This window comes from Sinohyriopsis cumingii, chromosome 9, assembly GCF_028554795.1.
Source record: "Sinohyriopsis cumingii isolate HCF-2022 chromosome 9, ASM2855479v2, whole genome shotgun sequence".
Taxonomy (NCBI): domain Eukaryota; kingdom Metazoa; phylum Mollusca; class Bivalvia; order Unionida; family Unionidae; genus Sinohyriopsis; species Sinohyriopsis cumingii.
This window is the reverse complement of record NC_142969.1, coordinates 75073993-75089899: the sequence shown is the minus strand read 5'-3', so window position 1 is coordinate 75089899 and position 15907 is coordinate 75073993. Positions and strand designations below refer to the sequence as shown.

At 34.2% G+C, this 15907-nt stretch overlaps 1 protein-coding gene across 6 annotated transcripts in view; it reads right to left on the bottom strand.

The window, feature by feature from the left end:
* The window catches only part of LOC149792041 (transient receptor potential cation channel subfamily V member 3-like), a 175797-nt gene that overhangs the window by 43949 nt on the left and 115941 nt on the right, over positions 1-15907 (bottom strand). For 4 of the 6 annotated variants that reach the window (XM_089970536.1, XM_089970539.1, XM_089970535.1 and 1 more), the window contains one exon: positions 11500-15705. The exons of the other annotated variants lie outside the window; for them this stretch is intronic. In XM_089970536.1, the coding sequence (XP_089826662.1) occupies positions 14233-15705 (1473 nt within the window). In that variant the 3' untranslated portion in view covers positions 11500-14232. Of the gene's footprint in view, positions 1-11499; positions 15706-15907 lie in introns of those variants that run through there. 6 annotated transcript variants of the gene reach the window in all.

Below are 15907 nucleotides of genomic sequence, written 5' to 3'. Positions count from 1 at the left end.
ACCCAAAACGATCGGGTTTAAGGCGTCAGTGGTCCGCCGTCACGTTTTCTTCTGTTATTTGCAACATGGTTCGCCGGACTTGAAAGCTAAGCCACTCGCGAAGGCCAGGAGATGAGTTTTTCGTTCATCTAACAAATCAGAGAAGCAAGCCATATAAGGTACTTTTCGAGGAGTGGGGAGCCTGTGCCCACTCCGACCCCGGGAACTTTAACCTTGGAAACGCAATATTATCTGCAAGATGTGGAACCCTAACATGAACGATCACTGTAGCAGAGCAAGGTAACTGGTTGTGACGTGGATACTCGACGGTGTCAAACCTGATAATACCTCGGGTGCCTAATATACCTTATAAATAAGACACAGAAAGCAAATAAAACTCGTCAACAACAACACGAAGAAATAAGCTTGTAGCCAACGATGCCTTCCTTAGCATGAAAATCTTTGACGAAGAATGCTCCGCTATAGAATCCAGAAAAACACATAAAATGCCAGATAAACCGATATACGTCCGTACAACCATTATCGACGTGTCTAAAATGTTCATGCTAGAGTTTCATTACGACATCAGCAAACTACAATACTGAGATAAAGCCAAACTATTCATGACCTATACTGACTCGCTCGACTATGAAAATCGCACTGAAGATGTCTCCGCAGATCTATTACAATATCGATATAACAATCACCTTAACGAATATTCATAAACAAGTAATTTATCTGTAAAAACAATAAAACAACTTGGAAAGTTCAAAGATGAAACTTGTGGTATACCATCACATAATTCAGAATGTTTTGCATCACGTTCAATGATAATGCTATCAGGAAAAAGGCCAAAGGAGAGACAAAACTCATTTCATTGGTCACAGTTCCACTAAAAACCCATTATAGACAGTCATTACAGGCACATCTACAACACTACTCCATGAGAATTTTAAGATAACAACGACATAAACTCTCCACCTTACTCATCAACTAAAAACGACTATTCTTCATCGAGAATAAATGATACTACAGAGATGGTATTTACACATTTGCCCATGGATATTTTCTCACACAGTGAACTAGAACACTCCTACGAGCACAGGTGATGAAAAGTGAGCCAGAACCCCCAATGAACCTCGTAACACATTTGTAGAGTTCTTTGAGTTAGAATCCCCAATCCACTCTATTACTTAAGTTTGCCCATGTGTTTGATATTGTTTGAGGTGCGTACTTACGTCAATTATTTTCATCTCACAAGCCCATCTTTTGAATTTAAATGTTTTCTTATTGATTTTAATATATATTTAATATACATTTATGTACTCAAAATAAATTAAAAAAATATCAGCTATCAAAATATCAAAATGGATGATTATTTTTTTCTTTTTAAATATCATTGTATTTCTTTGAAATTTTTAATTTCATTGTGCATTTTTGTCTATCTAATATCAAATGGTATCAGATTTTTATATTTGTCAATAATTTTAGTGTAATGATAGGAAATAGTGAAATCATAATCATATAAATCAGATTAAACTCGTCGCCAAAAAAGAAAAGAAACAGAAAACTAAGGTGGATCGTTTGAATCATTACAAGAGTTTTAATTTAAGCAACAACAAAAAAAAAATCAATACCAAAATACAAAAAGAAACATAAAACAACAACAATAAACAACAAGACAACAAACAAAATGAGATTATTTGTGACACACTGGATACTTGTTAAACCGTCTCTTCAGTGTCTAAAATTTGCAGTTGTTGCTTTTCGACATGAAGCCAATTCATTTTAACATTTCCTCCAACCCAAAATGAAATAGTCCAAATTTACCGCGAGCACATTTTCTGCACGGTGGGGTGGGCATACATGCCAATAATGCAGTATTGCCTTGAGTATAAACTATTCCTATCTGCCCTATTTATTTCGATGACTTTTATGTTCCCACGCGTGGGACCAAGGTCGAAACCGTTCTACCGAAGACAGACTTATGTACGCTATTACCACTAACATGTTGTCACCAATTCACTTCAACGTCACTGCCACTACTACCACAACCCAGATGAAATATGTCAGTTATATTATAGTTACTAATGCTTCTACATAGTACTCTTTTGTTATACTTTTGAAAGGAAAACGAAATCAAAGGTGTTCTGTCAAATGAGAACTTCAGACTTTGATACGGATGCCACCTCTTTGAGGCGTATATCTGTATCTTTAATGCAGTGCTATACGTGCTTAGGTGCGGATATGGAGGTCAGCCATATGCATTGTTATAATTTGCAAAGCATGTATTTTTCACTTTCACCAGTGCCCCCTCCCAAAAAAAAATACGCGTTTAATACAATACACAACATATGATTGTGACATAAAACCGAATTGTTCAGACCTATTTTATAACTTCAATAACATGCCTTCAGTGTATGAGGTATGAGTAGTTCTACTAATATTCGTACTATTCAATAATATACCTTCAGTGTATGATGTATGTGTAGTTCTACTAATATTCGTACTATTCAATTAGATGCCTTCAGTGTATGAGGTATGAGTAGTTCCACTAATATTCGTACTATTCAATTATATGCCTTCAGTGTATGAGGCATGCGTAGTTCAACTAATATTCGTAATATTCAATTAGATGCCGTCAGTCAATGAGGTACGAGTAGTTCTACTAATATTCGTACTATTCAATTAGATGCCTTCAGTGTATGAGATGAGTAGTTCTACTAATATTCGTACTATTCAATTAGATGCCCTCAGTGTATGAGGTATGAGTAGTTCTACTAATATTCGCACTATTCAATTAGATGCCCTCAGTCAATGAGGTATGAGTAGTTCTACTAATATTCGTACTATTCAATAATATGCCTTCAGTGTATTAGGTATGAGTAGTTCTACTAATATTCGTACTATTCAATAATATGCCCTGAGTGTATGAGGTATGAGTAGTTCTACTAATATTCGTACTATTCAATTAGATGCCCTCAGTCTATGAAGTATGAGTAGGGATATTAATTTAGTACTATTCAATTATATGTCCGCAGTCAATGAGGTATGAATAACGTACTAATATTAGTAATATTCAATTATATGTCCGCAGTCAATGAGGTATGAATAGGGGTATTAATATGCTTGATGTTCAATTATATGTCCGCAGTCGATGAGGTATGAATAGGGTACTAATATTAGTACTATTCAATTTTATGTCCGCAGTCAATGAGGTATGAATAGGGGTACTAATATGCTTGATGTTCAATTTTATGTCTGCATACTATGAGGTATGAGTAGCGGTAGAAATATTAGTACTATTCAATTATATGTCAGCAGTATATGAGGTAAGATTAAGGGTACTAATATTGGTACTATTATATTATATGTTCGCAGTCTATGAGGTATGAGTAAGGGTACTAATATTAGTTCTATTCAATTATATGTTCGCAGTCTATGAACCACACGTTACAGAGCAGCGTTATTTTACATTAGTTCAAAGTCCTGTCGGAATACTTTGATGTCATTCCATAATCCGTGTTAGATCCATCACCCACAGTAATTATCGACTTATATAATACAATTTCATAAAGTTTAGAAATGCAATATATAATAAATGAAAAATGTCAATATTTTTTAATGCCAATCAATGTAGGAGCTATTAACTCGATCTAATGAATAAACAGAAGAGAGAACAAACAGACCTTACTAAGAAACATTCTGAAAAATATCATTCAGAAATTACGCTTTGAAAGTATAGAACACTACCTTGAATGCTGAAAACGTCCCAGTTAAAATATTTCCTGCTTTTGTTCAGTACATTTTCTATGGACTATTTATTTCTCACACTTTTCAAACAATTTTGCTTTAATGACACAAATTTGTCAGGCTGATTGGGTTTCGCTTCGGCCCTTAACGGGCTGATTCTTTTCTCGATCTTGCCGTGGGTTGAGACTTTCAGCAACACTTAGCTGAATTTGAGTTTGTGTTTCTGTACTTACGAAACTCAGAAATGTATTTATCGACAGTTCGTTTTATAACGTCAATCTAGGGAATATTATGTCTATACATAGATGTGGCACACGTTATAGCGTCCTTCAAGCCTATTTTTGGGGCAAATAAATAAAAGAACATAGTTTGTTAGTGCCGACAACACGAATGTCTCCCTTCCATCAGCAACTAGTCAAATTATCCATCGTTGTCGAGAGACCTCCTATTTCATTCAAACACTTTATGCGATTACATTCCCCCATTTGTAGGGGTAAATATTCTATGCCACAATTCTGCACTATGTCCTCCGTGATAGGATTTTGATAGTTTTCCATCAAATTCATCGTAATCTCCAATTTCATCAGATCAAATTTCACGTTATTTGCACTCCAAATCACAATGCTCATCTGCATCGTGTATGCCGAATAACTTGCAGTTGTAGAACGTGACAGCTTCATTCACGGCCTTTTCTCTGAAACGATAAGAAACGCTTGAAAAAGAGGTCGTCGTCTTATAAAGAAACGTCTGCACTAGCCATTGTGGATTGTGGCACAAAAGTGCTGATGATTTCGATGACCAACGATTACAATACAGTGAGTAAATTAATTTGAGTGGACGCTATCACGCAATCAGATACAGGACGCAACAATTTTTTAAAGGAAAATAAACAATACTTTGGAAAAGGCAAAACTGGGATATACTTGTGACGTGGGAGAGAGAGAGGGAAAGTTTCTGTTTAACGAAATGGAAAGAACTCCGCGATCATATACTAGATCGGTTGGACAGTACTCTCGTGTGATAGGGCGGTGAACTTTAATGATATTGACCAAAAATAAATTTAATAAAGGTAACCCATTGTATTTGTACAACACCGTGACTGCATTTGTGACCCTGCGATACATAAAATTCGGATTGATTCGGACCTAGTTTTCGTTGAATAAACAGCTTTTTTGAGAGCCATGAATAAAATGCACAATCACATACCCTCCCCATAATGGTATCAATGACATTATATTACACCTCTGTAAAAAATTGTTTCAAGTTTGCTTCAATTTTGATAAAGTGAGGCACCAGTCATGCATGGTTGAGCACAATACCAAGGTTTTTCTCTCAAACCCAGATACTTTGTTATCTTGTCAACTGGTGATATCTGTTTTTTAACTATTGTAATGGATAGATTGCGTACAATACAATAATAGGTTGTTTAAAATCTCGGATCAGTGAAAGAGACGTAAAACGTTATTTCTCATTATATATGAGTAGATAAGATATGACTTAAATTAATGCGGAAAATTGTAAATATAAAATGGATACAATTGCCATATGAGTTAAATAAACGATGCAAAACATTAAGTAAACGTTAAATAACTTAATATATTTGAAATATATTTCTCGGTTATATGAAAGAATACTAATTATCAGGTTAATTATAACAAGAATGTATGAATACACATTACATAAATACTTTAACTTCTGCATAACGTGTCTCAGCTTTCATTATAACATCTTGAACATTTGTGAATTAATAGTGCACATGGAGGAAGACGTTGAATATTGGGCCTTTTCGTTTTAAATAATTGGTTTTCATTTGAACATCTTTTTTCAAGCCGTGATGGAATGAATTAATCAACATCAGTAGCCAAGGAAAAATATAATATAACAGTAAGATAGAAATACAGAACAAACATAAAAATAATTATAGTTTGGAATCGGCACAAATTCTTTTGAATTATGTATTTCCTCAATGCATTTGAGACCAATAACACTGTTGATCCTACTTTTGCATGGATGTGTGTTTGTGTGTGTGTGTGTGTGTGTGTGTGTGTGTGTGATTTGGATTTGTATCGTTGCTTTAAAAATCCAACTGTGGAATTTTGTTTTAAGCGCATTGTATTGTAAAATTTCTTATGAAAGGAACTACTTTTCAACTATAGAATACTTTTGAAAGAGTCATTGTTGTTTGGATGCATTTTGTCGTGGCTGTGAAAGCAGTGTGCTTGAAGCACACATGTATATGTGAGATATTGTTAGAAACTATTTTTTGATTGACCCGGAAATGGCACTATGATCCCGGCAGGGTATGATTAACTCTTAAACTAACCATGCTGGGAAAAATCGATAATTTTTGGTGCGTGTAATGAACAATAAATGGCCATGTTACCCCAGGAATTCTAACTTGATTGTAATGTTTGCGTTTAGCGTGGATAAATGTAAGGATTAGAATATACAAGTTATTGCTTCTTTCTAGTTTCCATTATTTAACTTCTGTTTTAAATTTGCTCTTGTACAAATTTCTGGCTTTCTCATTCCTTTGTGACAATGATGTTTTCATCAAGAAGACATTAAAACCTTGAATGAGGAATGCACATGATGTTTTAGAAATTAATTTTGTTGTAGAGAGATTTAACTTGCCAGAGCACGTCAAGACTTCTTGCACTTACATCAGAAAAATTATTTCCAATTATTCGAACATACAAAGAGGAGTTGAGATTCGTAATTATTTACCAAGAACCATGGATACGTAATTAAGCCCGGATAAGTCAGCTATTGCACAATACTTGGGCAGAAATTGACATCAGTTAAACTTGTATTGAAACCATGTACAAGTTGTAACAGATCAGTACACGTTCGTTCTCGAACACGTTTAGAGCCCATTTATATCGATTTCAAAGAGAAAAGTTAATAATAATAATAATAATAATAACAATAATAATAATATTAATATAAAATAATAAACAGACGATAAAATGTACACAGTACGATCATTTATATTTAGTCATTTTCGCCGTTTGCAATGGAAGGAATTAAAATTTTAATAACAGTACAGAAGAAGTAGATACTATTAATAGAGGCATGTCAAGGGTCAGGTACAAGTAAAACAATTTAGACCAAAACAATGTTTTGCTAGGTTTCTATTCGTTTAGTAATGTATACGTTTAGTAAAGCCCAAATCTGCTCCCTGTCAGGTAAAGACATAATCGGGATTAACATACATAGGCGTCTTTGATATCTAAAGTCACGACTTTAACAAGTGGAAAGGGGTGCCTGATCTATAAAAAAAACGATAAGGCAATATGGTGATAAGGACAAGTTTCGTCTGTTTTTTGTATTTTCAGAATTGTATTTTATAGTTTGTCTTTAGCTGCTTAAGTGTACAATGCCATACGAACTTGTGACTATAAAAAGTTCAATGTACCTTCATGCATTTCACAAGACTTCTCGAGTCAAGAAAATCACACTGGAAATACTACATAGCTGTCACTGTATATATATATATATATATATATATATATATATATATATATATATATATATATATATATATATATATATATATATATATATATATATATATATATGTGTGTGTGTGTGTGTTTTTGTGTGTGTGTGTGTGTGTGTGTGTAATTGAAGATGTATTTTTCATTTGTCTCTTTGTTTACGACAAAATTCATCATTCTAGTTTATTCTCATTACAATTTTTCCAGCCTTTGATTGTTGAATGGTCCACATCTGTGTGGAAAAACGAATTTTAAGTAACTACATATAAATACAACTAAAGTTTTGTGAACGCCGCTTTGATTCTCTCACTATTTAGAATCGAGCATGGGTTCGTGGTTTGCGGCATCATTCAATCCATGCACGTGCCATTAGGCATGGACCAGCACTGTTATTCTTAGGCGTGGAATTGAAGATCATCAAAGCTGAATGAAAATATAATTTCTCCCTAAAACAATATCGGTTCGTACTATCGTGCGAAATGTGCCGATAGTATGTTCGGCCCAAAGAGGTCGAATGGTGCTATTTCCCTCTAATTAGAGATCTGCGACAAACAACGAACACGTGCTATGAAAGTCTTATTGACTAATATAAATGGGGCCAAGCCTCAGTATTTTGGATATAACAATGTTCCTAATTGTATTTAGTGGGATGAAATAAATGGTATGTCGGTTCCCTTGAAATATACTTAAGTTTCCATTTTGTCTCCATTTATGAAACGTTATTTCCCTTGTATGTGTCACATCAAAGAGGTATACACCTTTTAGAAAGTTTACTCCTAATCGGAATCCATGCAAGATGGTTATGTATTCATTAAAAACACTCTAAGTTACGTTCTTCTTTTCATTGGATCTAATTGAAGAAAATGCGATCAATAAACCTAGCAGAGGACATAACAGATTTATGGTCTTTGCAAAAATATGTCTTTTCCATTAATCTTTACAAATGATTGTATATGAAGGAGGAAAATTCTTCCACATTTTCAAATTTTCAGTAAACTTACAATTTTATTACGTGATCGAGATGGATCCCGTTTATCAGGTTTTACCTTTTCACGAGCAGTCAAAGCTTATTCAAGGTTGATGTTATTACAAAAATGACAGGTCAGACAAGGAAAGGCAAATTATAACTGTTCAGTACCACACAATGCAGTTCACCAAAAATCTAACTTCCAACTTTAGAGGTTTTATTTTATGTGCCTGTCATTCTTGTATTGATATTGCCGTTGTGAAAGCAATATGACGGAAGTACACATGTACAAAAAGTGCCAGTTTTGTCAAAAGTTACGTTTTGATGTAAGATGACAGTAAGATATCAATAAATAATATGCAAAGTAAATAAATAATTGCATAATATATACACTAGTACAGTTTCTCATTCATATATATATATATATATATATATATATATATATATATATATATATATATATATATATATATATCTTCACAAACTCTAATCTGAACATATCATTTATAAAATGAAATAAATATTTAAAGAAATACGAAGTAATCAAAAACTCTTTGGGAATGTTTTGTTAGGAAATGTCATAGAAGACATGCGTGATCTGCTTGGTGGACTTAAAAAATATAATACGGTCAGAAATAGGAACAAAGACAAAATGAAGTAGAGGAAAAGTGAATGAGAAAACAAAATATAATAACTATCATCTACCATGTGCACCCAATATAAGTATTATTCCTTGCATGGGAACGGAGGAAAATGAGAGTTGCTCGTAACTGTGACTTGACATGCTTGTGGAATGCATAGGATAGGAAGTGTCCCAGTTAATATACAGACATTCATTTCAGCCAATGGTATAATAGTTTACCCGCGTAGCTATTGTTCATGTCACAGAATAATCGACCCACTGTCTTCTATCGCTTTGACGAAAATAGTAATAGAAATACATTTTTCTAACTGACCTTATTATTAACTTCAGATTCGTGAGGCTCAACTACAGTAATTTCGTTTTCAAGACTTTAAGCTTACACACACACACACACATACACACACACACACACACAGATAAAGAGAGTATGTATTCTAAATCGAACAGACAGACATTCGTAAGGTTGAACACTAAGCATATACTAGAATGTGAAATGAAAGACAGACTGTAACAATTCTATTACAAGTAATTAGAACATTTGGGCTGATTCGAGCTTTAAGAATTCATTATTAATGCAGGATTTTCAATTAGACGTATTCTTCGGATTATATCGTCCTTATCTGCAATAATGAAAGATGAAGTTTGCAAATTTATATATTTCTCCTTTTCATGTGTTATCGAAATAATGCATAGATGCAGAGTGGGTACAGTTTCTCACCAGGTTAAAGGTCAGCAGTTGCGTCCATAGCACAATATTATGTGATTTGATGAATTTATCAAATGTCTTCTATGACATTTGATAACAAATATATTCTATACAAGAGAGAGAGAGAGAGAGAGAGAGAGAGAGAGAGAGAGAGAGAGAGAGAGAGAAAGAAAGAAAGAGCGAGAGAGAGAGAGGGATGTTGTAATTCAGACCAGATCCGGTTTAGTTCTACTCTTACTGTGTATCGAACCTCGGTCTGCCGATTACGATACCTTTTCATGCAATTTCTAATTCTGATTGGAAGACTGCCCCGACTTTCTGACCTTCTTTCAAGGTTAAGAAAGGGTTTAATTGAAAATGAAATATAATACATGGCAATAGTTTCTCTCCTTATACACTTTCACTTCACACATGAGTGTGTGTGTTTGTCTTTCTGTATTGTAACGGTGAGCAGCGGTATTTTTCCATTATACTTCGTTTTAGCGTGTGAGTAATATCTAACATAAATACGTATTATCCATCAACCAACGTGTATATATATATATATATATATATATATATATATATATATATATATATATATATATATATATATATATATATATATATATATATATATATATATATATATATAACATCACTATTTTATGAATATAAATCATTCATGAGTTATTTCAAATGACATATAGACTACTACTCGGTTGTGTTATAGTGTATCTTACTCTATATTACTATTTTGTGGGAGTAATTTACAAAGATGTCTCTGCATTGGAATATCGTACCGTTCTTTCTCACGTACATGCGACAGTGTTACTTTATGTGTGATCAGCCTTCTAAATACAAAGAGATTCAGAATCTAATAGCTGGGTGTCATGGAACAGCTGCTGAACCTTGCCATAAGACGTCAGAAGTAAGCACTTTTGAAATGTCACGTTCTAAAGAATATAATTATAGGCTTCTGCATATACGAAAAGCACTTTTTTAAGAATGAACACCACAGTCTGTACAATAATAACGCAATTTTAAAATCAAATGCAAAATGGGAATTAAAATGCATAATATTTCCCTATGTTACATTATACTGAGGCAGTGCAAATGTATATGCATTTGAAAACAAATACCGGCCACTCAAGTGCTGGGTCAGATATATGGAGCGGATTCAGGATTGGAGTATGTAATTATTCACGTGTATCAAAATCAACTATGCAGACATTGCCTTCATACCAATTGCAATCACATTCATCAAAACTAAATGAACAGTGTGTGTGTGTGTGTGTGTGTGTGTGTGTGATTTTGAATTTTAACTAACCTTTAATAATATTGTTCAGTCATACCTCTATGACGTCTGCATTGTGGCCATTTATAGTGATGCCTAGCACTGAGGCATCGTGTACCAGATATATGTCATCATGTACCACCCATTCACATTATCCTGACACCAGAGAACAGCCCTAACACTAACTTCGTAATGCTAAGTAACTAGCTAGGCGCTGCAAATACCATTTATATAAGACATTGGCATGGTGTAGCTTGAGTTCGAGCCTGCGACTTCCCGCTTCAGAGATTGACGCACTAATCACATATGCCAACAGATCGGTCAAAATATATGAACTGAAAGATGTGGGTTAACGACTATTGTGTAATGGACCTCGCTTACAAAGACAGACAGTTTTACATAGATGCCAGTTTCGTCTTTTTATTCATTTACAGTTTAAATTACTAGGCTAACTGATTCTTGTGAATATCAATGCAGAGGTAATGTTTATACCTCTCACTCTTTGAAATGTTTGTTCCTATTCAATGCAAATAATAACAGAAATATCATATCATGGTTACGATAGATGAAACTATTCAGTTTACTTGAACATTATCTGTGATGATGCGACTTTTGCCGAAACTGCAGTAATTTCTAAAGAGTTTGAAATAAGGGTAAGGAAAGAGGAGAGGGACATTATATTTATACATTTTATTATACAATTACTCTGAATTACACTAAATTGTACAAATAATGCTGTGTAGAATTTATTGTTGATGTTGATGAATATATTTTAACAAATAACAGGTAAACCACATATTCGAATAACCAAATTATTGAATTGATTGGAACCAGCTATGTCATCGATGGTACAATTATTGTAAATGCAAAATTATTAATAGGCATGATAACATTTTTCACATAAAAGTATTGTTTTACAAACAGTATTGGAGCAACGATGATAATGTATTAAACAGATTGATGATTTATACTTTTTAAACATTTTCCTTACACGTGCTCTCAACTCCTTGTCAGCTTTGTGGAAGGTTCTGTCGATGCTGCCAATATTTCATTACTTGCAGGATCAGGACATTCTGATTATATAAACTGTGACAAATAAAAAAGTCTACAAAAGCAAAGAACGTGATGTTATATTGAAAATTGTTAAGCTGGTTGGTACACTAAGAACAAAAAGAAAACAACTACTGTAAACGGTTTCATGTTTATATACATATCAGCAGAAACAGAGTCTATATACTTTATAAGAGGTAACTAACGGAGAAGGTTTATGCGTTGGCTCTGTGCTCAAAATGATGAATTGTCAACCAATTTGCCTAGGGTTTTAATCCTTACCACCAGGGTCAACCAGGAGTTGTTAATATGGTGTTTCAAAGAAAATATTATTCATACACATGGTTTCGTGTTGTCAGGTTTTAAAAAATTCTTTATAAAATATTGGTGCATTTAATTTGTTATTTATAATACTTTAAGAGGCGTTCCCGTGAATTTATTTGGCAAAAACCCAATTTTTCCATTTGCTTTAAAATAAATTATAGTAGCAGATTAGAAGAGCTATGAACTTATTCCTTGTATCATCAGCCCTTAAGCACTGACAGCCGCATACGCGATAAATAATGTACACGTTGCAACCTAAGCTTAGTGGAATGGTGAGTAAAGGAAATTAGTGGAATATAGAGTAAACGAAACTAGACAGGTGGTGAATAATTTGACTTCGAGGAATGATGATGAAACTGAAACGAGATAACTTGTGAAACATTTGATCCTAGAGAATCATGAGAAAATTGAAACTAAATGAATGATGAGTAAATGTCGCGATGATGAGGATGAATATATACAATTAATCAAATACAAAAAACAACATAAAATGAAAACATTTCTGAAGATAGTGCGAGTAACATAATTGATTAGCATGACTAACTAATGACGGCAAACATATGTTCTTCAATTCAGGGCAATATACGAAAAACTACAAGAGTAGCTGCTTTGACAAATTTCATTCCATCATGGAGAGAATCGAAAGGGCGATAACTCTCATAAAGCGCAACTGATCACCTACATTTCTCAATATGTACATCTGGAGAAGGTGACCATATCAAGCACAAGGTTTCAGAGCATTCAACAACAAGCTACAAGGCAAAATGGATTCACAAGATCCTGTCCAAACCCACATTCGGCCGTAAAAGGCAATATATGTAACAAAGTCTGAGAAAAGTGATTTTCCATAACATATACAAAGTGTCAAGCCAACCAGTTGAACACTGTCTATTTGTGTTCACAAGTTTGATATCCTGTATCAAGTACCAAGTCAAACAGAAAAATAAGCTAATAAAAAGGGCCACAATGATTAGTCAATATGAACACTTTTAGATGATAGTAATAGCATTTCCTAAGTTTCATGGAGTTCCATTTAAACTTGAGACCTGCTGAATTCACATTAATATATCATACTCAACATCTAGCGGCTAGACAGCAAGAACAAACCTCATAAATGTAGGAAATAATGATGTGACAATATGCACACATTCAGATGATAATGTATTATTTAACAAATTTCATGACAGCAAATGCAGCTGGGAGACTGTATATGCTAACGCGATTGCGTTTTACACCATTAAAAGACAGACACAATAATAGCTTAACAAAAACTACAACAGCAAAGGGAGTTGTCCATTTGCACATCGTCTGTTTATGTCAATAATAGTTACCACTTTACATGGTGACTCACCATACACTTTGGGAGTAGATGTGATAACGAAATTGTGTGATGAATGCAAAGACGAAGTGAGAGATAGAGAGTCATGAAAAATTATTATGCAATAAGGTCAGCCATAAAATAATATGATGCTGTGCTTATATGAAATGAATTTTGCTTTTTAAGTTAAATTATAACTATACATTATCCAGTCATGAGCTTTTCAATCCATAAATATTTTATATTTTAATATTCACGTGTATTATGACTGAAATTTTACCGCGTACCTTGAAAGACCTTAAAACAAAAAGATATCTTCTTTTATCTATGATATATGTTTTGCATTTGTTGTACCTTTTTTCAACTTAATCATTGTATATTTTCTCAAACATTACCCAGTGTTAAAAATGATAAGCCCTTGACGTTTGCATTATACTGACGAAAGTTGAAAAGAAGAGGTATAACGTTTGAACAACCTTTTCAAATGTGTGTCCTCTCGTGCATGTTACAGTGAAATGAAGATGTTCCCATTTGAAAGAAATAGTCGATTGCAACTTTGATAAGATGATAACTATGACAAGTTGATAACGATTACAAGTTGAAAACTTTGACAAATTGATAAATAAAACTATCCTGTATCCTAAGCTACTTTGTTAATTTGTAGAAAGAGATATGTACATTGTTTTTCGCAAAATGGCCGTCGGTGCTGACGCTTCTTAAATAGTTTGATGTTGCCCGACATGAGGATGATGGTATATGTCAAGATGCCTCTTCACATCTAGATGTTCAACCGTGTTTGCCATGGTACTTTTAGTACTTCTCATGCTGCGCTGTAATGTCTGCGTACCATTGGGTTGACCATTGAAAGAAGATTGGGATGACTTACTGTTCCCATTGTACTTGTCGTCCACAAATTTGGCCAGTTTTTCTAAAACGGTTACCTCGGACTTGCCATCTATTACATCATCGTCGATGACATCTATTCTCATCAGATGCCTCGTCATGATTCTATTCTTTTTTCTACGCCTGTCGTATGTATCAACTTCAACCTCCCTGGTTACCATTTTGGCATACTGGTGGGTAAGCCTGTTCGGTAAAAGCCCCTCAAAGAAAAGGATGACAGCCAGTTGCTGTAGACGGAGGTGCATGTCAGGAGTAAAGTTCTGAAGAAGGTCTGTACACGTGGAGGAAAGAATGGCGATGAGTGCATTAAGCATGACAATGGTAGTCATAATTATGAAAGCTACAAATACTATTGAGAGCCACACAGGCTGACTGGAATCGGAAATTGGGATATCAGCAGCGCCTAGAAAACTTTTAAAAGTCATCATAAGCATCCCCTGCCAGCTGCTATAACTATCAGTAGCCTGACTGTTAGGGTTATGAAGGAGCATAAACATTGCTGTCGAGAAGGCCAATATTTGGAGAGCTATGATAGGTGCAAATCGAGTCATATCTTGTAACAATATTCTTTGCATCAAGGAGGTGAAAAAGCAGAAAAAGCTGTTGGCTCGCAGAAAGAAAAGCAACAGATACCAGCCAATAACCACTGCAATAATCAAAAGCATATTGTTATAATCAGTAGACCATGTTACGCCAAAGTCGGATATAATGCAAAGTGCAAATAGAAAGAAAAGAGCGTGAAAGATTGCATTTGCATATGGGTTTAAAAATGGTTTGATAGTAAATTCAAATTGTCTCCGGCAAATCTGCACAATCTTAAAGCACCCTGCCCATATGTACAGAGGCGAAATTATTATCATGATGATGGCATAGATAGCAGGGAACCATGCACCCAAGCCTTGATTGATGGTTACCGTTCCCTGACTCTTCACCCTCTCCACAGCTGCAGCAGTTAGGAAAGCTATTAATGCAATGTGGATCAGCAAACCAGTGTATAGGAATTTACGATAGTGTCTCCATTTTTTGATGATCATCCACTGTATTGGTCGTATCTGCATGAATCTCAGTGATGTTTTATATGAATGATGAAATATCAAATCAAAAATCGATGGAGCACTGATGTTCTTTTCTGTAGGTGGTGCTTTTATTGCGCTGTCTTTCAAATGCTCATTAATTTTTTCGTTATATTTTTGCCTCTCGTATTCTCGCAGCTGATGATCTATATCTGTCATGTCATAAAGATTCACGTCAAAAAGCCCTGACGAGTCGTCCGAAGTGCAATATCCCTGTAGAAAAAGAAGATGAATTTAGTCTTGAGCAAAGCTAGCAGAAATGTCGGGATGAGAAACGCTTGAGTTGATTTGTTAAATCACTTATTATAGGAAGGGTGAGCAGATATATATATATATATATATATATATATATATATATATATATATATATATATATATATATATATATATGTGTGTGTGTGTGTGTGTGTGTGTG